This window comes from Neofelis nebulosa, chromosome 5 (genome assembly GCF_028018385.1).
Source record: "Neofelis nebulosa isolate mNeoNeb1 chromosome 5, mNeoNeb1.pri, whole genome shotgun sequence".
Classification (NCBI taxonomy): domain Eukaryota; kingdom Metazoa; phylum Chordata; class Mammalia; order Carnivora; family Felidae; genus Neofelis; species Neofelis nebulosa.
The window spans coordinates 86,123,788-86,147,645 of record NC_080786.1 but is presented as its reverse complement, the minus strand read 5'-3'; the positions used below and the strand labels follow the sequence as shown (position 1 = coordinate 86,147,645).

General features: G+C 41.0%; 1 protein-coding gene across 6 annotated transcripts in view; it reads left to right on the top strand.

Annotated features, from left to right (window-relative positions):
- Positions 1-13,439: 13,439 nt before the first annotated feature.
- ACAP2 (ArfGAP with coiled-coil, ankyrin repeat and PH domains 2) overlaps positions 13,440-23,858 on the top strand; it is a 157,592-nt gene continuing 147,173 nt past the window's right edge. Inside the window, exon 1 of one of the 6 annotated variants that reach the window (XM_058730904.1) lies at positions 13,440-13,714. In XM_058730904.1, the coding sequence (XP_058586887.1) occupies positions 13,662-13,714 (53 nt within the window). In that variant the 5' untranslated portion in view covers positions 13,440-13,661. Of the gene's footprint in view, positions 13,715-14,290; positions 14,403-23,858 lie in introns of those variants that run through there. The other 5 variants (XM_058730902.1, XM_058730903.1, XM_058730906.1 and 2 more) reach the window with 5 other exon arrangements.

Here is a 23,858-nt window from a genome sequence, read left to right as displayed (position 1 = left end):
AACAACCACCTTTTTTGAAGTCATAATTGTAATGCTCCATGATTGAGGATAGTATGTTCAAAGGGACTAACAAATGTAAAATTTGTCCTCTCCCTTTCCAACCCCTCATTTTTTTTTTTTTTTTTTTTTTTTAACGACAAGAAGCCACTTTGTCCTTAGAAGAGATTCAGGAATGAGGCATCTATAAACCATGTTTGGCAGATAGTTTGGTATAGGTAGCCTCTTAGCTTCTCTATTAAGGGACCTATTCAGCTCCATTTGTACTACTGATAAAACCTGAAGAAATGTGTTAAATTTCAGCCATGGAAGTCAAGAGCTTGGTTTATCTATCAGTACCAGTTTTATCACACGAAGGAAGAAGACATTTATTTCTATTGTCTAAGACTTCCCCTAGCACCTCCACCTAGAATCTAGAGGCAGTTAAAGGGAAAAGAAAGATATTCAGAAGAAAAGCAGGTAAGGGTTCATGCTGAAGGTTGTGAGTGGACTTTGGCAATTAAGGAGAGAAGCATTGAAGTCCACGACTTGAGTGTCCCTGGCTTTAGCGGCAGCAGGAGGGAGACCTACTCCTCACTGCATACCTGTTTGTACCATGAGCAAGTGTTTAAAAGTATTTAAATCATAAACAATAGCAACAAAACTAAAGTCCACTAATACGTGGATTTAGCCTTCCTTTTCATGTCTTCTTAAAAAATAATAAAAGCAAATAGGGTATGTGTTTTGATGCCCACCAAAAGGAAGTACCAAAATATCCCGTGATAATACCACATCCTCGTGTGTAAGCACTTTTCAAAGCCGTAGATTCAGCATTTGAGAGAGGTTTCAGTGGAAATGCACATTAGTTGGCTCACAGGTAATAGGAATATTGTCTAATGTATAAATTCCTCTTGGAACTCAGGAAAGTGTCTTTCTTGACATACTGGTTTGAATTCTTTCTTTAGCTAACTAGAACAACATAACGGTGCCTTTCATTTTTAGTCTTGTCAAAACAAAACAAAAAAAAGCCTAGTTTTTCTGGCATAACTTTTTACTCTTTCCCTGTATCGTGTTCATTTTTCTAAACTTTCATTTTAACTGCCTTATTATTTAATATATTGTAAATTCAGGAAACATGCAGAATATAAATAATTTTTAAAAAGTAAATAGATAAAATTTGAAATTCTTCAGGATCCACCGTTCTTGGAGTAATGGGTCTGAAAAAAATTTTTTCTGATTATAAAAGTAACATAAGGGGTACCTGCCTGGCTGGCTCAGTTGGTAGAGTGTGCGACTCTTGATCTTGGGGTTGTGAGTTTGAGCCCCACGTTGAGTGTAGAGATTACTTAAAATCTTTTTTTTAAAATTAATATAAATATCTACAACAAAAGGAGAGACTACATAAAGTAATGAAGCAAAACAAATAATCATTGCTAACACTGGATTTATTTATTTTTCTAAGAATAACTTACATGGTATTCTACTATATGGATATATTGTGATTTATGTAACCGATATATTAGTAAAAACTTAGGATATATCTTTTTTTTCCCTCTAGGGAAAAAAACTGCACTGCAGGAAAGATGCATATGTGTGTATGTCCTGTCCTTTTCAGATAAGTTGAAAAGTACACCTACTTAGCATTTTGATACATCCTGCTGAACTGTCCAGAAAAGTTCTGTGCTCCTACTAACAGCTTATGAGAACCTCTGACTTCACAGTCTCCCTGATATTTACTTAATTTTTCCTCCTTACACATGTTTCCTGTTTCCTTTTTGAAAGCAGTTTATCTTCCCATGAGCCAGAGCTTTCAGAACTTGTAGCATCGTTGGCCATGCTTCTTTTGAAGAATAGGCATTTCCTTCTGTGTTGTTTGTGGCAGAGGGAGAGCTGTGGGACTAGAATCTGCCTGCCTCCTCCTGCAATAAGGAAAGTGCCTATCTCATAAACGCATGTGGGTGTTAGTCACTTCTTTAATATTGAATACTAATTCAGCTCTAACTATCTGCCAGGCCCTGTGCCACATGATAGAATATAGTGGTGGGCAAAACAGCCTTGGCTCTCAGGAAGTTTACGTTCCAATGGACTGTCTCCTATGGCATTCTTTTCTATCTTTACCATCTGAGAGGGGAGGAAAAGTATATTTTTCAAACTTTCACGTGTTTGATTTCCGAATTCAATATTCTTTTGCCCATTTGTATTTCTTCTACTTTTTAATATGACCATTCTTGTTCTCTTCTTTTTCTTTCTGATTAGTCAGGTTTAACTGCATTAATCCTCTGCCATTGTGGCAGATACCAGTGCCCCTCTTTGTCTTTGCTGATTGGGCCCTGACTTAGTTCAGGTGCTGGATGACCATGGTTGAGTGGAGCTGGACCTGGTGCCTGGGTGTTTAGGAGACACAGGAAACAGTATGCTGAGCTCCAGCTAGGGCACTGAATCCCAACGTGATCTTTTAAGTACACAGATTACTCGCTCGCTGGGCCTCTGTTTCCTCACCTGTCAAATAAAGGGGCTGGACAAGACAAAGTTTTTAGAATCCTTCTAAGTCATGCAGTCTATGATGTTATGGATTTAAGAGAACGGAAGAAAACCCAACAATATGTATTAAATGTTAATGCAATCAACTATGCTAGACAGTGAATATACATAGAATAAGATAAAGGATCCATGGGCTAGTAAGGGACGTAGATGTGCAAACAAACAAAAAATAATCTATTAGCATGGACTTTTCAGTGCATAGCACTGGGAAAATGAGCTATCAATATATATTTTTAAAGGTAGCTATCTTGGGATGCCTGAGTGGCTCAGTTGGTTGACCATCTGACTTCGGCTCAGGTCATGATCTCTCACAGTTTGAGAGTTCAAGCCCCATATTGGGCTCACTGCTCTTGGTGCAGAGCCTGCTTCGGATCCTCTGTCCCCTTCTCTCTGCCCCACTCCTGCTCATGCTCGCTCTCTCAAAATAGATTTAATAAAATAAAGGTAGCTATCTTGCACCATTCACAAATATTGAGTCCACATGGGATCAAAGATTTATATGAAAGGAACAAAATTTTTGAAGGTCATATAAAATAATGTCTTCTACAAGAAGCACAAATCATAAAAAGATTTAGCTACATTAAAAATAATAACTTCGGGGAGCCTGGGTGGCTCAGTCGGGTAAGCATCCGACTTCAGCTGAGGTCACGATCTCTCGGTTTGTGAGTTCGAGCCCCGCATCGGGCTCTGTGCTGACAGCTCAGAGCCTGGAGCCTGCTTCAGATTCTGTGTCTCCCCATCTCTCAGCCCCTCCCCTGCTCATGCTCTGTCTCTCTCTGTCTCTCAATAATAAACATTAAAAGAAAAATTTTAAAAATAATAATAATTTCTATTTATTCAGGGTCACCATAGAAAAAGAAAAGCACCCATAACTGAGAGAAGATAGTTGCAACACATATACTTGACAAAAGATTGATACAAAGATGTTCTGCAAGTAGAGAAAAAAATAACTAATAACAACTGGGCAAAAGACATGAATAAACATTTTACAGAAGTGGTAACATGACTGACCAACAAGCATGTAAAAAGATGTTCAACCTCATTAATAATCAGGGAAATATATATATATATATATATATATATATGTAAATTATAAATTCAATGCGATGATTTTTATACCATCAGATGGGCAAGAATGAAAACATTTGACAGCACCAAATAGTAGTGATAGGAGTAATGGGAGCGTGTGCTGGGTGGAGGTAATACAAGGTGGTTTCACACTTGGCAAGGAAGCTGCCTCCATCTTATAAAGTTGAAGATATGTATACTCCATGGCTCAGCAATTCCACTCCTAGGTGTATGCCCTAGAGATACTCTTGTGAGTGTGTACGTATCTGTGTGTGTATTCCTCGTATCCCTTCCTCTTGTTAAAAGGACACCAGTCATATCGGATTAGGGCCCCAAACTTATGGACAAGAAGGCTCACAGCAGCATTGTTTCTGAAGACAACTGTAAACAACTTAAATGTTCACAGGAGAATGGATAAACAGTATTTTCATATAGCAGTGAAAATGAGTGACCTAGAATGATCTAGAACTACAGACATCAATATGGGTAAATTTCATAAACATGATTTTGAGCTAAAAAAAGAAAAAAGTTACAGGAGAATATATGTATAATTAAAAATTATACAAAAGTAAAAAAATATGTTATTTAGGGATACAAATCAAAACAGAACAAAAAGTAAGGGAGTAACAGGTAGAAAATTCAAGAAGTTGTGGTCTGGGCCCCTTTAGCCTAAATCCACCTTTTCACCTCAAACCCTTGGCTTGTTAGATGTAAGAAATGTTATGTTTTAAATGTTGAAAACATTATATATTTCAATTTCAATTCAATCTATATTTAGTGAGCCCCTACTACATTGCTAGTCTCTGTGCCAGATCCCGGAGTTACAAAATGAACAGCAGCGAGCATTTATTGAGATTCAGTTATGAAGGCTGTGCATCAGAATCATCTGTGGGACGTGTGCCCAGCACCCCCTCTGGAAAATATGATTTAGTAAGTAAGGCCCACGGATCTATATTAAAACAAACACACAGAAGCTCTCTAGGGGATTCTGTTATACAGCCAGGAAGAAAAATGCTGCGTCAGGCATCATTAGGCACTGTGAGGTGGATCTTACAGAATCCTTAAATCACCCCAACAAACAAGGATCATTCTCTGGGGCTCATAATCTGTTGGAGATATACATGTACACAAGTAATCACGGGGGTTTGAAGAAGGAAAAGACCACTTTGGGAGAGAAATACATTAATTTCTTCAACCTTTATCAGATCCTTAAGTGCCAGCCATGGGGGTTCTAGAGCTACAAAGATGAAGATAATGCCGCTATGCAGAAGCTCCAGGTGTGAAGAGAATATGGGTATAAAAATCTCAAATTATAATACTGAACTCTATTCTAGTAGTTATCTACAACAGATGGTGAATAGCCAGAGCACAAAGGAGAAGTCCTGTCACTGTGAGGAGGGAGTACCTGAGGAGATTCCAGTTAGCCAAGTTTTAAATAATAGAAGCTCCCCAGGCACACACCAAGGTGGGGCTGAGAAAGCAGCACATTGAAGTGGCTGAGAGAATTCCTTTGTGGATGGATGAACCCATTTGGAGTGGACAGACGGGCGGCAAAGAAAATAGGGAAGTTTGGTAGGTGCTAGATACTGAAGGAAACTTATGTATAAAATAAAGAAATTTGGAATTTATCCTACAGATCTGTGGTTTTCAAATCATATATTTCTCAGTAGAGCTATAAGCACCCCTTGGAGTCTCCCAGTGAGTCATCTGGGTGGGGAGTGAAGTCAGGCGGGCAGGGCTCTGCGTCTCCCATCCATTTCAACCACACCAGCTCCACTATTATCCATTAATGGTGAGCACGGGTGAAAGACTTTTTCTTTCTTTCTTTCTTTTTTTAAATTAATTTTTATTTTTTAATTTAGAAAGACTTTTTCTTTTAAACAAAAGTTTCCATGATTAAGGAAACTTTACAGACGAAAGCTTTAGGCAATGATAAACTGGTGAAGGATTACAAGCAGAAGAGCGCTGTGTGTTTCCAAGGTGAAAAGAGTTGTGAACACTGTCAAGTGCTAAAGTGATGTCAGGAAAAACAAGTACTGAAAAGTGTCCTTTGCTTTGTCAGTTGGAAAGTGACCCATTGAAAACAGTTGATGGGGGTGGGCAGGGAGTGGAAAAGAGAATGCAGTGCCTAGCAGAATGGATAGGAGGAGAAAATGGGGAGACCGTGCGCTTAAGAGTATTAGATAGAAGGCAATGGAGCGGTGCCTGGGTGGCTCAGTTGGTTAAGTATCCAACTGTTGATTTTGTCTCAGGTCATGATCTCACAGTTCGTGGATTTGAAGCCCGCATCGGGGAGATGCGTGGAACCTGCTTGGGATTCTCTCTCTCCCTCTCTTTCTGCCTTTCCCCCATACTTGTTCTCTCTCTCTCTCAAAATAAATAAACATTAAAAAAAAAAAAAAAAGCAATGGAGGGAGATTTGGCCATAGCTAAAGGGGAATTTGTCCAGTTCACATGTCTCCCTTTTTTGCTAACTGATCCCCTACACATGGTCATAGGAGTGGGCTTCTGGAAGCCATGTTTGTACATACTGCCCTCTTGCTGTAGTTGATTCGCCCTTGATGGGAAGCTAGGCCAATATTTCCCCAAGAAATTTATAACTTGGGGGGCGCCTGGGTGGCTCAGTTGGTTAGGCCTCCGACTTTGGCTCAGGTCATGATCTTGCAGTTTGTGAGCTCGAGCCCTGCATCGGGCTCTCTACTGTCAGTGTGGAACTTGCTTCAGATCCTCTGTCTCCCTCTCTCTGCCTCTCTCTCTCTCTCTTAAAATATAAACATAAAAAAAGAAATTTATAATTTGGGTAATGAGAGAAAACCCTTTCTCTTCAGTTGGTTGATCTTGAGATCTAGGCCCAGACAATCAGATGAAATAAGCTATCGGTGTACAGAAGAGCAAGCCATGTGTGGAAAGGATGGAAGAGAAAGAGCATCCAGATTTTATAGGTTCTGGTTCCAAATCCCTCTCAAGGTCCATGGAGAGCCTATCATCTGGGCTTGGGGTAAAACCATCCTATCTTATCATGAACTCTTTATTTTTGCCCTACTCAGATAATCTCTCTCTCTCTCTCTCTGTCTCTCTGTCTCTCTGTCTCTCTCTCACACACACACATACACACCCTTCCTGATACAGAGGGTGTATGCTTTTTTCTTCAAAGAGAAAAGAAAGGTCATTTGAGAGAGAGGTTGAGGATGCAGAGAAAAGATAATTGATAGAGCCATTCTCAGAGAAGAATGGAAGGGATAAGTTCAGGAGCACAAGGAAGAAGTGTGCTTTCCTTTGAGGTAGGTGGGTAAGAAGTAAAGAAGATGAGAATGTGGGGGAGTACGTGGGTCAGGGCTAGGAAGAGTGTTCCCACCGAATGATTCCTACTTCCTGTGGGAAGAGTCAAAATTATCTACAGTTTATGAGGGGGGTGGGCCACAGCTTGGATGGCAAGGTTAGGAGTAGTCATTGTGCCAGTGGGCCAGGGATCTGGTCGGAAAGCCTAAGCAGGTAGTGTCCAGGTCTTGCATCACTGAATGCAGTAAAGTAGTCTCAGCCCCAAAAGCCTTTCACCTCTTGCCTGCCCAGCCCCCTTTATTATTTTTTTTAATTTTAAATTTATTTATTTAAATTCAAGTTAGTTAATACAGTGTAGTATTGGTTTCATGAGTAGAACCCAGTGATTCTGCCCAACCTCCTTTAAAACACAAATCAGATCACATCACACTCCCTGGCTTACAATTTTTCCAATGGCTCCTATATACATATAATGTATATATGCATATATGTTCATTTATTTTTGAGAGAGAGAGAGAGAGCACAAGTGGGGGAGGGCAGAGAGAGGGAGAGAGAAGATCTGAAGCAGGCTCCACACTGACAGCAGAGAGCCTGATGAGGGGCTCAAACTCACGAATGTGAGATCATGACCTGAGCCAAAGTCAGTAGCTTACCTGACTAAGCCACCTAGATGCCCCTGTATACATAAAGTTTATTAGTTTGTTTATTTTGAGATTGAGAGAGCGTGTGCATGAGAGTGGATGTGAGAACAAGGGAGGGGCAGAGAGAGAGAGAAAGAGAGAGTCCCAAGCAGGCTTCTGGCTGTCAGCACAGAGCCCTATGGCGCAGGGCTTGATCCCAGGAATAGTGAGTTCTTCATAACCTGAGCGGAAATCCAGAGTCAGACGCTTAAGAAACTGAATCACCCAGGCACCCTTTTAAAAATTTTCTTCTTCTTCTTCTTCTCCTCCTTCTCCTTCTCCTTCTCCTCCTTCTTCTCCTTTCTTCTTTCTCCTCCTTCTTTCTTTCTTTTTTTTTGCTTTAAGATATAAATGGTCTCTAGTATTGCTCAGCAACTAGGAGGGGGAAACATGAAGGAAATGTTTGGATTGATCCAGTGCTGGGTGTGTGACAGTGTCAGGGAGGACCTGGGAAGAGGTTTAGGGGCACTGTAAATGGAGTTGTTGACGTGGTAGTGGGAAGGCAATACAGGTGAATGCCAACAGCCTAGGAGATAAGAAGCGTCCTGGGGTGGGGTTGGGAGTGTGAAGTGAATGTATGGGAGTGAGATAGCAGGAGACATTTGAGGTCAAGCTTGTGTAAGGAATGTTCTGGGTGAGACAAGGTTTAAGGTGGGAACATTTAAGGACTGTCTTAAGTCACATATTTTGAGGCAAAGAGATAAACTTTCTTCTGTGAATAGTACTACCTCCCACCAGTCACTCTAACTTGAAATTGGAATCACCCTAAGAGTTTAGTATTTTTTTTTTCCTCCCTCACATTTAGTTTAGCATCAGATCCTTTTGATTTTGTTTCCTAAACATCTTTTGATTGTAAAGACCTTGGTTGAAAATCTCTGAACTGCTAACAGTGTTTTGGCTCAGTCCTGATAGCCCCGCCCCCTTGACACACTCTCCTTTAAAATTCAAATTGATTCTCATCACTCCAGGCTTAAATTCTTCCAAAGTTTCCCATTGCCTTAAGATCAGAATTCCTTGGGGTGGCAGACAAAATCCTTTGTATCGGTCACTGTTTACCTGGTCACTGTTTACCTCTGCTTTCCTCACGCAGTTTCCTGTGACTTAAAGGTCCTTGGAAAACCTTACCTTCTCTTGGATCTTACTTTTTTTAAGATTTCTTATGTCTGCAAGATAGGAGAACCCTTATTTCCTTTTCTGGGAGAAATGACTGTCAGAGTAGGAGTAGCTTTCTTAGCTCTAGAGGGGAAACACTGTTTATTTCACCAGTAAACTTCAGAGCCTGCCAGGGTGTCTGGCCAGCATACGTGCTTAATGGATATTATTTTTAAAGTTTATTTATTTATTGAGAGAGAAGGAGGGGGGAGGGAGATGAGAGAGAGAACACGAACCAGTGGGGGAGGGGCCGAGGGAGAGAGGGACAGAAGATCTAAAGCTAGTTCTGTGTTGACAGCAGAGAGCCAACACGGGGCTTGAACTGATGAACTGTGAGGTCATGACCTGAGCCAAAGTCAGACACTTAACCAACTGAACCACCCAGGCGCCCCTATGGATGTTATTAAATGAAGAAAGAAAGAATGAATGTTGAAATCACCTTAGCTGGTGGCAGGAGTTGGGGTGGCAGACTGAGTCAGAGGCCAAACATGAGAGCTTACTAGCTGTGTTATATGGGACCAAATCACTAATACCTTCGCTTAGGGAGATTGCCTTGTCTACTGGGCAGCTGTCCTGCAGCTACCATCCTGACCCCCATTCCTGTACAAATGATTAAATTGGGTAATCCTACCCTCCTATCTGCCAGCTGGGGACCTGTGTGACTTGTGATGAAAAGATGAGCTGGGTTGATCTGATTTTCTCCTGGGATGTGGGCATTAGGAAACAGATAAAGCGATAAGCTCCAGGAGCATAGGTTGAAAGGATACATCAAGAATTGTCAAAAAATATGTAGGAGTTGCAGAGTGGCCCTGAAACTTATTTCTGTGACCTGTGCAATGTTTTCTAATATATTTTGAAAGTGTTGCCAACATTTGAAAATTGGGGAAGTTTCACATTAAAATCTGGCTATTTGGCTTCTCTTACAAAATCTGAAGGCCTGATATGGCAAAAACAGACTGGAGCTGAGCAGTACACAACGCACTATCTTCCCTCTTCACCATGGGTGCCATCCCCCTATACTGCTTACACCGGCAAATTTCATTCACTTATATCACGTGCTCGGCCCCTGTAACTATCTGACAACCAACTTGTTGAAGGAAACTGTAGCAATGAGGGATTATATGCAAGCCAGGCCCATAGGGAACAGAACCCACGAAGAGAGAACTACTTGGTAGGAGTTGGGCAGCAGGTGAGAAGAGAGAGAGGATATAGCCACCAAGAGAGGGAAACCAGTTTCCAGAGATGTCTGGGTTCATGGGCTTCCCAGTTTCAGTACCTGCTCATAGTTACCCTCATCATAACTCCCTGTTCTTAAGATAATCTGCAATGCAATTAGCCAGGAGAAGGCAGGAAGTTAGTGGGAAATTGGTAGAGAACAGCAATGAGGACAGTAAGATAGTGGTGTACCTAGATGACATTAGCCCCAAACAAGAAATTCTGGTATGAACGTGGAATGTAAATTCTAAGTTGTCAAGAGTTAGATCCTTGTTGACTGTGTATCCTGGCCTGGGAGGATTGGGGAAGGTGTAGTGAACAACTTCTGCTCAAGAGGACGTTATAGTTAAAATTATCCTCAGAGGAAATCAAAAGCATCCTGGGAAGGGCTATGGGGATACAGGGTTCCAGAGACTTTGGAAGAAGGAATTAGGAAGTCTGGGGAGAAGAAATTTCTGAGAGATTTAAGGCTCGGTCATTAATATTCATTACTAATTTTCACTGCTTGCTGACAAGAGAGGACTGTATTCAGCAAACTGAGAAAACTTCCTGAAAGAGGTGGCATTGGAGCTGCAAATTTTATTGTTATTATTAATGTTTATTTATTTATTTTTGAGAGAGAGACAGACAGAGACCTACAGAAACTGAAGCAGGTTCCAGGTTCCCAGCTGCCAGCACAGAGCCCTATTCGAGGGTGGAGGATCCAACCCAGGAATCCTGGCACGGGACCCACTAGGCCACCCAGCTGTCCCCTCCCCTCCCTTCCCCCTTTTTTTAAATTTAAGTAGGCTTCATGCCCAGTGTGGAGCCTGACTTGGGGCTTGAAGTCATGACTCAGATCAAGACCTGAAATGAGGTCAAGGGTTGGACGCCTAACCAACTGTGCTACCCAGGCGCCCCTGCATCTGTAACATGAAATGGATGAAAAGGAAATGTTTCACAGAGCTGCACCTGTAAAGGTCAAATTCTAAAGGGGAGAGCGGGCAGTTCGTAGTTAGTCTGGTGACAGGGGGCCTGTGTTTAGCTTGAGTCACCCAGCAAGTTATTTCTATACCTTGGGGCCTTGGTTTTCATTATTTTAAGTTAAGAATCATAGTATTATGTTACTTCTAAGACTTACTTCCCACCCTAACCCACTTTTAATATTTCTTAATTTAGGATATATTCTACAACTGACAACCCCAAATGCTTGCTTTGCCACAGGGCAGAAAAAATTTTTTGACAGTGTTATCACTAACTGGGTGTACACAGATTTAGTTGTCTACAGAAGGGAAATGTTAATTTTTGATAATTAGCTTAGTAATTTTCATTGATGGTGCCATGCAGCTGAATTTTAATTTGAATCCCAAAGTGTCACTTAGGCCTCTTCCAAAAGGTTACATTGCATTGAAGCATTGAAACAGTAAGTTATTATATATACAGATTAGTTGCCATGCATCAGAAATACAGTTAAATGTAGAAATGACCACCTCTCTTTCTAAATTTGACACAGAAGTTACAAATCTAGAAGAGGTTGGTTTGACCAACTGAAGTGTCTGAGGACACTGAACATTTAACTGTCATTAGTTTCCAGTTATCAAAAGAAGCTGTGTAGATTCCAGGGATTTGCAATTCAATTTAAAAAAGAGACCAAGTTACCATATGATTTCACTCATGTGGAATTTAAGAAACAAAACAAACAAGCAAAGGGAAAAAAATAAGAGAGACAAATTAAGAAACAGATTCTTAATTATACAGAACTGATCATGGTGGGGGGGGGGGAATGGGTGAAATAGATGGGATTAAGGAATGCACTTGTCCTGATGACCACAGGGTGATGTATAGAAGTTTTGAATTACTGTATTGAATACCTGAAACTAATATAACACTGTATGTTAAGTAACTAGAATTAACATAAAAAAATAAAGTAAAAAAGAAACCACGTTTATAACCAAAGAAGAAACATACACAGTGCTTGTATATTATTTCTAAAGGTGCTAAGGAGATCAAGATACAACCATGGGTTACGTAAAGCATCATGCCATCACGCTACACTTAGCCAGATGGTCAAAATGGTTATATAAGGCTTCAGGCAGTGGAAGTGAGAAGGCTTACATTTAAACTTTGATTAAGGCACCGAAGAAGAAAGTGGTACAATTATGATAATAGCCAACATTTACTGAATGGTTACTATGTGGCACTGTATTTTGTCTTTAGAGTTCTTATTTCAGCTTCAGGGCAACTCTATCAGATCAGTGGTGTTACCTTCATTTGGCAGTATAAGAAGGACAGGAGATAAATCCAGGAAGTTTGCCTCCAGACTCTCACTCACAGCCACTATGCTGTTACAACATTTATGTTGCATTAAAAAAAAATTTTTTTAAATGTTTATTCATTTTTTTTTGGGGGGGGGGGCAGAGAGATAAGGGGACAGAATCCCAAGCAGGCTCTGCGCTGTCAGCACAGAGCACAAGGTGGAGCTGGAACCCAGGAACCCTGAAATCATGACCTGAGCCGAAGTTGGACACTCAACCCACTGAACCACCCAGGTGTCTCTTTTTGTTGCATTTTCATGGATACACTTATACTTTTTAGGTTGGGTTACATTTAAATATAATGTATCCTTTTTTTCCCCAGTCAATGGCATTTTAAAATCAGAAATACCTGCCTGGTTGGATCAGGCGATGCATATCTTGCACGGCTCCAAATCAATCGTGGATCGGTGGGCAGGTGTTGCAAGTTGGAGGAAGTGAGCCTGATTTTCAGAACCCTATCATCTTTGAACTGGTGAAAGCTACTGAGAAAAGTGTCAGTAAGGAGAAATGTGTTCAGCGGTTTTGAAAGCTTTCCTCCATACGAAACGACCTACTTCTACCTGTCGGAATCCTTCTGAACCTTTCGATGCTCACCCCAAATGCCAGCTCCTTCAGGAAGTAGTCTCTTAGTTATATGAGAAGATATACGTGGGAGATATTTCCAAGTTATTACAAGGTGAAGTTAGTTAGTGAAAGACGGATTTTATCATTAAAGCTACCCTCGCTCCTCTCCTGACCTCAGTTTCCCTAAACGTAAAGAAAGTGGTGGCTTAGCCTATCTCTTCCTTCGGTGATTCTACTCCCAGCCTCTACAGATTTCTGCCTAAGCTGCCTTGAAAAGCAACTCTCCTTCCTCAGACCTGCAGGCGGCGGCTCCTCCGTGTTGGCAGCTCAGCAGGGCGGGGCTGAGAAGCCGGAGAAGAGGCGGAGGCTCCGAGGGAAGCGCGGAGCGCAGCCACGTGACTTCCTTCCCAAGGAGCTTCAGCCGCTGGCCTCCCAGCAACCGGTGCGTCCCGCCTAACGACTCCTGCGCCTCCCGGTTGGCCCTCGGGGACGCTTGTGGCAAGGAGGCACCCACGGTCGCGCTGTTCATTGGCTCGAGCTGCCGTCGCTCAGGTGTGTTGCCGGAGCGCCCGCAGGCGGTGCTTCCGGAAGCCCCTCCTATTGGCCGCCGGCTTCGTGGCTGGCTGGCGGAGGCTGTCACTCCCGGGCGGTTTCCCTGTGGCCGCCGCTCAGCTGGGGGCGGGAGGAAGAGGGGCCGGACTGGGGCCTGACGAGCCGCCGCTGCCGCCACCGTCTTCGCGGCTGCTATGACCAGCGGACGAGGCGCCCTCCGCAGCTCCGCGCAGCGCTAGTCGCGGCCGTGCGCCCGCCGTAGCTGTCTGTCCCCAGCGCAGCCGCTCCCGCGGCTCCCTCGGCTCTTCTCGCGCCGCCTGCGAGGCGAGGCGGAGGCAGGATGAAGATGACGGTGGATTTCGAAGAGTGTCTGAAGGACTCGCCCCGCTTCAGGTAACCGGCGAGGCCGCCCAGCGGCCGTCACCCCGGAGCTGCCTCCCCCGGGGGTGGGGGCGTGAAAGCAGGCCCGCTGAGCGCGCCGAGGGCCCTGCAGTCCGCGCCTTCCGACGAGGCCAGCGGCCGTTGTCGCAGCTCGGACCCGGCGAGGGCACTGCAGCCCCAACCGACCCTTGCTGAGGGCTGAGGCTGGGCCGGGAGGGGGACGTCGCCCCCTCGTCCCGCTTCCTCACCCTCTGCCCCGGGGAGGAGCGCCCCAGACGCCGGGAGCACCGTCCGCTTCGAGGAACCAGGGTGCAGCCGCGTCCCCGGAGACTCGTGCCCTTTGCGGGCGCGCGCTCTCGTCCCCTTCCTCTTGCTGCTCTTTTCCCCTTCCTTCCGCTCCTTCTTCGTTTCCACTCCCACCCCACCCCCTCTTTGAGGAGCTTGCAGGGCACCCTCTTGCAGTTCACTTAGTTCCTCTTTGCGCTTTTCCGCTCCCCCTTACCCCGGGGAGGAAGGAGTGGGGCGAACTGGGACTGCTGCTGCTTGCGTGTCCCCTGCCAGGGGGGCGCTCCGGGAGGCGCTGGCGGTGGATTTGCACCGGAGCTGGGGGCGGGAGGGCTTTGACCAACCCGCATTCTATGCACCCTGACGCGAGACGGTCTGCTTTTCTTTCCACTTGAGCTCTCCCCGCTGTCGAGAGGTACTGGGCTGAGGGCTGAGGACTAAGAGAAACAGTGCATTTCTGTTTTGAGAACGGAAGTAGGAGGGCCCTGAAGATTGCATGTGTGTTCCTCTTCCAGCAGCGTCCGTCCGGGAGGGCCCCGGATCACACTCGGATGCTCCCAGTGGATCTGTCACGTAAACCGACGTGGTGGCACTCCGATTCACATGGGCTGGCCTGCTTCCCATGTGAGAGGCGGCAGTCCCGAGGGCGTCCAGAGTACTTGTTCTTGACGTTCCGGGCATCCTAGGACACTCTTAATTGTTTCTGGAGAATAGTTTTGATAGGTTGTATTTTATGGCCATTTATAAGGCTGTCCTTAGGCCTTAAAAAAAAAAAAAAATGCGGCCATAGACTTGATTTAGACACTGACATTTCTTGAAAGCGCTCCCTGAGCATTGGTGTGTGTGTGCCCGATGATCTCTAGGCCAAGCCTCATTGTAAATTCTTGTATCCTTCTCCTGGGAACTCACTGTTCGTTCTTATCACTGATTTCCCATTCTCTTTTCAGTGAAAAGCAAAGAAAAAGAATTGTAAAACTAAGGAACTCCTACGTCTAAGAGAAAATTTAAGAACGTGTTTTTGTTTTGACTTTTGCTTTTTTTTTGGCGGGGGAGGAGTGTTAATTTTATTTGGAGCTTAGGGCTAGGGCTGTTGCTTGTAAAAAGCTGCATCTGGTTTGATTGCTATTGTTGGTATTAGTTTTTAAAAGTTTTATGCTCCGTGTGAATAAAGGTCCCGGAGGAGACACACATGGGTTGCTTAGGACAGCTCTGTAGGTTACAGTCCAGACGGTGGCGAATGAAGTAATTTTTGAAGTGTACCTCAGAATACTCTGCTTTTTGTGAATTTTATTTATATGACTCAGCCTTTTTTTTTAAGTTTATTTATTTTGAGAGAGAGAGAGAGAGCATGAGCACACAGGCGGGGGAGGGGAAGGGGGGTGGTGGGAGAGAGAATCCCAAGCAGGCTCCTTGCTGTCAGTGCAGGCCTCCAAGTGTGGCTGGATCCCTCCAACCACAAGATCATGAGCTGAGCAGAAATCAACAATTGGAAGCTTAGCAGACTGAGACACCCAGGTGCCCCAACTTTTTTTTTTTTTTTTTTTTTTTTTAATGAAGTAACACCGTTTTCCCTCTGGAGAATGTGGCTGTGTGCTCAATTTATTTCACATTTTAAGTTCGATGTTTTAAAAAAAGGTGAGAGAAGTGATATGGAAATACTTGTAGCCACTGGTTTTGTTCATAGACCATGTGATGTCTCTGTTTTTGAAATCAAAGAATATAAAATAAGAGGGAAAGATACTGATTAAGTTGTATGGAATATTATAGTGAATTTTGTTAAACTTGAATATAATGTCTGTTCAATTTTAATTAAATAGTAGAGATTTTTCAAGAGTTGCTTCCAGTATTCCAGTTATTGTTGGCTGCAAATTGGGAAGAGAAATCAAGATCCAAAGAACTCCAATATCTGGTATACATTTTTGGAACTAGATTAGATTTGCAAAAGAGGGAAGTACGCAGAGAAGTATAAGTCTCATCATTCACATTCCTAATTTTTCCAGTCTTTCTATAACCCCATTAGTATGAAGTTTGTATAGCATTTGAAAAGAATATTTTAGAGTCTTTTACTCATATGCTTTATGTATAAGAGAAACTTGACTTTTAAGAGTATTGTGCATGTTGTGGGTGCTATATTGAATCTTTCATATTAGGTTTGTGAGGGCTGGGCTTCTTTTCTTTCATTTTTGTTTTCTCATAGTAAGGCAGCTACACTGTTTATTCCTTGTAGTGTCCTGATCTGTTGTGTTGTTTTTTTTTTAAAACTGATTCTTACTTTTATTTTCCTTCACAAGTGAATCTTAAAAAAGTATACATATTTTTTTTAATGTTTATTTTTGAGAGAGAGAACAAGAGCATGAGCTCGGGTGGGGGGCAGAGGATCTGAAGCAGGCTCCGCCCTGACAGCAGAGAGCCTGATGTGGAGCTTGAACCCATGAACTGGGAGATCACAACTGAATCGAAGTCGGATTCTTTTTTTTTTTTTTTTTAATGTTTATTTTTGAGACAGAGAGAGACAGAGCATGAATGGGGCAGGGGCAGAGAGAGAGGGAGACACAGAATCGGAAGCAGGCTCCAGGCTCTGAGCCATCAGCCCAGAGCCTGATTCGGGGCTCCAACTCACGAACCGTGAGATCGTGACCTGAGCTGAAGTCGGACGCTCAACCGACTGAGCCACCCAGGTGCCCCTCGAAGTCGGATTCTTAACTGACTGAGCCATCCAGGCGCACCTTCACAAACGAATCTTATGGCATTTAAGTCTGGCGTGGAGACATAACTACCTTGGATACTATAGAATTGATGCAGAAGGCAGATCTTGCTGAAGAAAAATTTCATCAGTGTTCAAGTGTAAACATTAATTTTCTTGCTAAGTTGATAAGGAAAATAGTGGGGGGATTGGTTGAAGTAGGGAGAGGATGTTACTATTGCAACGTTGTCTTTAGTAATTTGAATAGAGCCAAAGCCAATGGTTACTTTTACATTCCAAAGCGCATTTTTTTGGTTTTGTTTTTAGATTGGAGGGCACATTTCATTGTGTAATTTTGTGTAAATAAAAAATTCCCTTTTTAGTTTTTTAAAAACCAGTCTAAAGGTCAAAATCTTGTTCATCTAAAACTCTACAAGAAAGTACACGTTTAAGTGTACTTTTTTTTTTAAGTGGGAATTTTCCATTTTGACTAACATATCTTGAAGAAGTTTGAATTTGTTTGGACCCTAAATTTTTGGGTAGTTGCTCTTTAAAATTTTATAAAATTTTAATAAAAATTGTGCTTTTCCTCTACTTAAACATATTATGGTTCATGCAGGAAGTGAATATTTTGTTTGAAACAAAAAGTTGAATTTGCGCTTTCTGAATTCTGAAGCATTTTTGTTCTAACCAGTGTTCAAATGTAAAAATATTGGCATTAGCAAGTCTTCAAAACTTTTGTCTTTACCTGATACATTTATGTTTTATCCTAGCCGGTGTTTATTGTGCACCATTCTGAAGGTTTTCCATTTGTAGTTTCTATTTCAGATATGATCCTTGTTGGAAGAACTTAGGAAAACCATCTTAAAAAAGATGTTTTGTGGAGAAAGGTTTTAATGGGTGAAAGACATTGACATAAGATGTAATTATACATGTATTAGTTAATGTTTTGCTCTTAAACTAGTGCCAATCCTGGCTGCATTGCCACTTTACCTTCCATCTTTGAAACAGATACACTCTTAACAACTGACACTTTACACATGGCAAATATAGTGGGCGAGGGATGAGGGGAATTGTATTTTCTTTCAGACACAATAGAATGGAATTAATTATAAAGTAGTTTTATCATGAACCAAAATACAGGAATCCTGCTGTTCCCCATTGCAGCTTGTAATTCTTCATTTGATGTAATACCAACTTAAGTTGAACTAAGGAAGAACAAGCTTCTATAATGTGCCAGATTTCATACTAGATGCTTTTATAGCTATTCTCTCACTGAATGTTAAAATATATTGTGAGGTAGCAATTATTCTCATTTTTAAAATAAAAAAATCCCAAACTCAATCTTTTGAGAAGTTAAATTCATTTAAAAAAAAAATGTTTATTTATTTTGAAAGAGAGAAAGCTCATGCATGAAGGTGCAAGTGGGGGAGGGGTCTGAAGAGAGGGAGAGAGACTTGCAAGCAGGCTCCACACTCTCATGACCTGAGCTGAGATCGAGAGTTGGACACCTAAACTCCTGAGCCACCCAGGTGCCCGTAAATTCACTTTCTTAAAAGTAGATTTTTAAATGGTGGACCTGGAAGTGAATTCACTCTTGTGCTCTCTCTCCAGCCACAGGCATTAATTAGCTGCATTAATTAAATTTGCATTAAGTATGTTTATGATGTTTGTTATCATACAGAAATTTAAAAACTGACTTTTGTGTATTGCCTAGAAAAGTCTCCCCTATCCCATTATTATTTATAGGATATTTTTCTATCATTTCATAGTAATTTTTAGTTTTATGTAATGCAACTGGATTTTAGTTTTGAGAGATCATCTACTTTTCTTTCCTTCCTAATGGAAGCCACTTGTCCTAACACCTTTTATTGAATAATTTTCTCCCTCTTGATTTAATGTTACATACATACATACATATGTATTTTTCTGTATTCTACTCCTTTTCACTAATGTATTTATTCTTCAAATGTCAATATTTACAATACTTTATAGTCTGTTATGATATCTGGTGGGACAAGTTTACCATAATTTTTTTTTTCAGAAATTTACTGACCTTGAATATTTTGTCTTTGCAGTAGTTTCTTCAATTTCAGAAGAGGGTATGCCTTTTTAATGCATTTTGACCTAATTTCTTTAAAACTTTTTCTTATGTAAAATTTCAGTGATGATCCAACTATATCTGTTTACAAGAAACATACTTTAGTTTTTTCTTTAACAACCGTTTATTTTTATTTATTTATTTTTAAGTAATCACACCCAATGTGGGGCTCAAACTCATAAGAAGCATACTTTAGAGGTGCCTGGGTGGCTCAGTCAGTTAAGCCCCCGACTCATGATTCGATGATCTCATTGTTCGATGGTTTGAGCCCTGCCTTGGGCTCTGTGCTGACAGCTCAGAGCCTGCAGCCTGCTTTGGATTCTGTGGTTCTGTCTCTCTCTGCCCCTCCCCTGCTCATGCTTTGTCTCTCTCTGTCTCTCAAAAATAAATGTATGTTTAAAAAAGTTAAAAGCATACTTTAGATTCAAAGGTGCAAAAAGATTGGAAGTAAAGGGACAAAAAAGATAAATCATTCAAACAATACTCAAAAGACAGCTGGAATGACTATACTAATGTCAGCTAAAATGTATCTTAAGACAAAAATTACTAAAGATAAAGGACATTTTATAATAATAAAATAGTCAATCCATCAGGAAGACATAACACCTACAAACATGCATTTAGCAGAGCACCAAAATACATAAAGCAAAAATTGACAGAATTGAAGGAACAAATAGAGAGTTGGAGACATAAATATTTCTTTTTTTAATGTTTATTTTATTTTTGAGAGAGAGAGAGAGAGGGAGACAGAATCGCAAGCAGGCTCTATGCTGCCAGTGCAGAGCCCGATGTGGGGCTTGAATGCACGAATTGTGAAATTATGACCTGAGCCAAGATCAAGGTTGGACACTTAATGGACTGAGCCACCCAGGCACCTCTAAATACTTTCAATAATGGGTAGAACAACTAAGCAGAAGATCAACAAGGAAGTAGAAGATGTGAACAACAGTATAAACAAACAAGATAATAGATATATAATAAATGGCTATATAATAGGTATAATTATAATAGATGTAATTAATAGATATTTATAGAACATGTCACGCAACAAAAGCAGAATTCCCGTTCTTCTCAAGTACACGTGAAACATTTTCCAGCATAGTCTATATGTTAGGCTATTAAACAAGCTTCAGTAAATTTGAAAGTTTTGAAACCATACAAAATATGTTCTTTGACCACAATGAAATGAAATTAGAAATCAGTAACGAAGAAAATCTGAAAAATTCACAGATATGTGGAAATTAAGTAACATACTCCAAAGTAACCAATGGATTTGAGAAGAGATCATAAAGGAAATTAGGAAATACTTTAGACAAATGAAAATAAAACCACATACCAAAGCTTATGGGATGCAGCTAAAGCAGTGCCTAGAGGGACATTTATACCTGTAAACACCTGTAAATACCTGTGATCAAACCATCCATCTCGAGCAAACTGATTTCAAAGCAGATGGAGGAACTAAAGAAGACTAGAGCAGAAATAAATGAAAGTTGAGACTCAGAGAACAATAGAAAAAGTCTTGAAACCAAAAGTTAGTTTTTCAAAAAGATCAGTAAAATTGACAAGTCTTTAGTTAGACTGACCGACCAAGAAAAAAGAAGACTCAAACTGCTAGATTCAGGAACGAAAGGGAGGCTATTGCTTTGTCCTACAGAAACAGAAAGGGTTATAAGAGAACACTGTAAATAATTCTAACAAGTTAACAAGTTAAGCTAGATGAAATGCATATATTCCTAGAAAGATGCAATCTACTGAAACCAACTCAAGAAGAAATAGAAAATCTAAATAGAGTTAGAGAGAGAGAGAGAGAGAGAGATTGAATTAGTAATCAAAAAGCTTCCCCAAAGGAAAAGCCCAGGCCAAGATGGCCTTACCAAAGAATTCTTCCAAGTGTTTACAAGTGACTAACAATACTCTTACAAACTTTTTAAATGAAATAGAAGAGGAGGTGTCACTCAGACCAAGTAATTCTGTGAGGCTAGTATTACCCTGCTACAAAAGCCAAAGATACCACAAGAAAACAACAGACTGATATCCCTTATAAATAGTTATAAAAGTCCTTAATAAAATATTGGCAAACCCAATATAGCAATATATAAAAAGGATTGTATATCATGACCAAATAAGATTTATCCAGGAATGCAAAAATCAATGAATGTAATATACCACATTAGTAGAATAAAGAGCAAAAACTATGTAATTTTTTTTTTTATTTGAGAGAGAGAGAGTGAGAGTGTGAGTGAGGGAGAGAGGCAGAGGGGGAGAGGGAGAGAGAATCTCAAGCAGGTTCCACGTTCACCATGGAGCCTGATACGGGGCTTGAACCCATGAACCTGGGATCTTGGCATGAGCCGAAATGGAGTCGACTGCTCACTCAACTGAGCCACCCAGGCACCTCTGTAATCATTTTAATGGGTACAGAAAAAGCATTTGGCAATCCCACACACTTTCCTGGTGAAAATACTTTCATGGTGAAAATAATAAAGCATGAATAGAGTACTTCCTCAACTTGGTAAAGGATATCTATGAAACATTCCGGGCTAACATCATACTTAAGGGTGAAAGACTAAAAGTTTTCCCTTACAGCCATGAACAAAAGTCTGTCCACTTCTGTTCCACAATGTAGTGGGGGTTATAACCAGAGTATTTGGTGGGAAAGAAAAATAAAAGGCATCTGTATAAATAAAGAAATAGTGGGACACCTGGGTGGCTCAGTCAGTTAAGCATCCAACTCTTGATTCAGCTCAGGTCATGATCTCACAATCTTGGAGATCGAGCCCTGTCTTGGGCCCTGTGCTGGGCATGGAGCCTGTTTAAAATTCTCTTTCCCTCTCCTGCTGCCCCTACCCCGCTCACACATGCTCTCTCTTAAAAACAAAAGGTAGTAAAATTGTCTTTACTCTTAGATTATATATCTTGTATATAGAAAATCTTAAGGAATCTACCGAAATCAGTTGAAACTAGTAAGTTCATCAAGGCTGCAGGATGTAAGGTCAGTGTACAGAAGTCATTTGTATTTCTGTGTACTAGCAAAGAAAATCATTCCATTTGACAGTGGCATCAAAAAAGGATAAAATACATGAACATAAATTTAACCAACGAAGTATAAGACTAAACACTGAAAACCATATAATATCACTGAAAGAACTTAAAGACCTAAATAAATGGAAAGATATTCCATGTTCATGGATCAGAAGGCTTAATATTATTAAGATTACAATATCCCAAATTGATCTACAGACTAAACACAATCTCTATCAAAATTTTAGCTAATTTCTGTGAAGATTGGTAAGCTGATCCTAAAATTCATATGGAAATGAAAGTGACCCAGAATAGACAAAACAATCTTGAAAAAGAAGAACAAAACTGGAGGGTTCACTTCCCAGTTTAAAAACATTACAAAACTAGGGCACCTGGGTGGCTCAGTCAGTTATGTGTCTGACTTTGGCTCAGGTCATGATCTGGTGGTGTGTGAGTTTGAGCCCCGTGTCGGGCTCTGTGCTAACAGCTCGGAGCTGGAGCCTGCTTCAGATTCTGCGTCTCCCTCTCTCTCTGTCCCTCCCCCGCTCATACTCTGTCTGTCTCTCTCATAAATAAATAAATAAATAAATAAATAAATAAATAAATAAATGAAAAAAGAAACACTACAAAGCTATTGTAATCAAGACAGTGTGGTATTAGCATCAAAGCAAGATATATATAGATCAGTGGGATAGAATTGAGAGTCCAGAGACCCTTACATTTATGGTAAACCAGGTTTTGACAAGGGCTCCAGTATAATCAGTGAAGAAAGAATAACTTTTTAAACAAATGATGCTGGAACAACTGGATATCTACATATAAAAGAATGAATTTAGACCCCTGTATTGGATCATATGCAAAATTAGGTCAAAATGGATCACAGACCTAAATATAAGAGCTAAAACCATAAAATTCTTAGAAAACATGGAAGTAAATGTTTGTGGTCTTGAATTAGGCAATGGTTTTTTAGATATGATGCCTAAAGTACAAGCAACTAAAGAAAAGATTGACAAATTGGATTTCATCAACATTTAAAACTTTCGTGCTTCAAAGGACACATCAAGAATGTGAAAAGACAACCTTCGACCTTTAGAGTGGTAGGAAATATTTGCAAATCATGTAAGGGATTTGTATCCAAAGAATATAAAGGACTCTACAGCTCAACAATAAGAGCAAATAACCTAATTAAAAATGGGCAAAAGATTTGGATAAACATAAGATATACATATGGTCGGTAAGCACATGAAAGCTGCTCATGATCATTGTTCAGCATATATTCAGTAACTATTTTGGGATTCTGTATTGTGAATCTTCTGGCTTCAAATTGGCTTTACCAGTGCACTTTGAAGACTTAGACTCTGGTCTAAGTGAGTTACTGTTCTTTTTATCTGCCTTTCAGTTGCCAGAATTGTGTTGCTACTGTTGTTATTGCTTCTCTTTTTTGTCTTTGTGGATTAGCACTTAAAAAAATTTTTTTTCCTGTCATTTTAATTGGACTTTGGAGAAAATGGAGGTAAATGGGTGTATCTAACCTGCAGTGTTTAACTGGAAGTTTCTGTGCCGTTGATAGGGCAAAGCATAATTTGTACTGAGAACACTTATTTAGGGTAGTGAATATGGATCAAGTATATAAACTCTAAAAGCAGATGATCTGTTTGACTTCTGTCTTTTTCACTTATTGGTAGTGAGAGACCTTTGGGCAGGTTTCTTAATTTTTCTCAGCCTCCGTGAATAAGAATAATACTGTATTTCATAGAAGTAGATAGGGAGGAACCCACTTAATAATGGTAATTCCCTTTCCTCTTTTGTATCATTGAAAGGAAGTTTGATGATTTAGTTAAAGATGCTGCTTTCCGGGGCGCCTGGGTGGCGCAGTCGGTTAAGCGTCCGACTTCAGCCAGGTCACGATCTCGCGGTCCGTGAGTTCGAGCCCCGCGTCGGGCTCTGGGCTGATGGCTCAGAGCCTGGAGCCTGTTTCCGATTCTGTGTCTCCCTCTCTCTCTGCCCCTCCCCCGTTCATGCTCTGTCTCTCTCTGTCCCCAAAATAAATAAAAAACGTTGAAAAA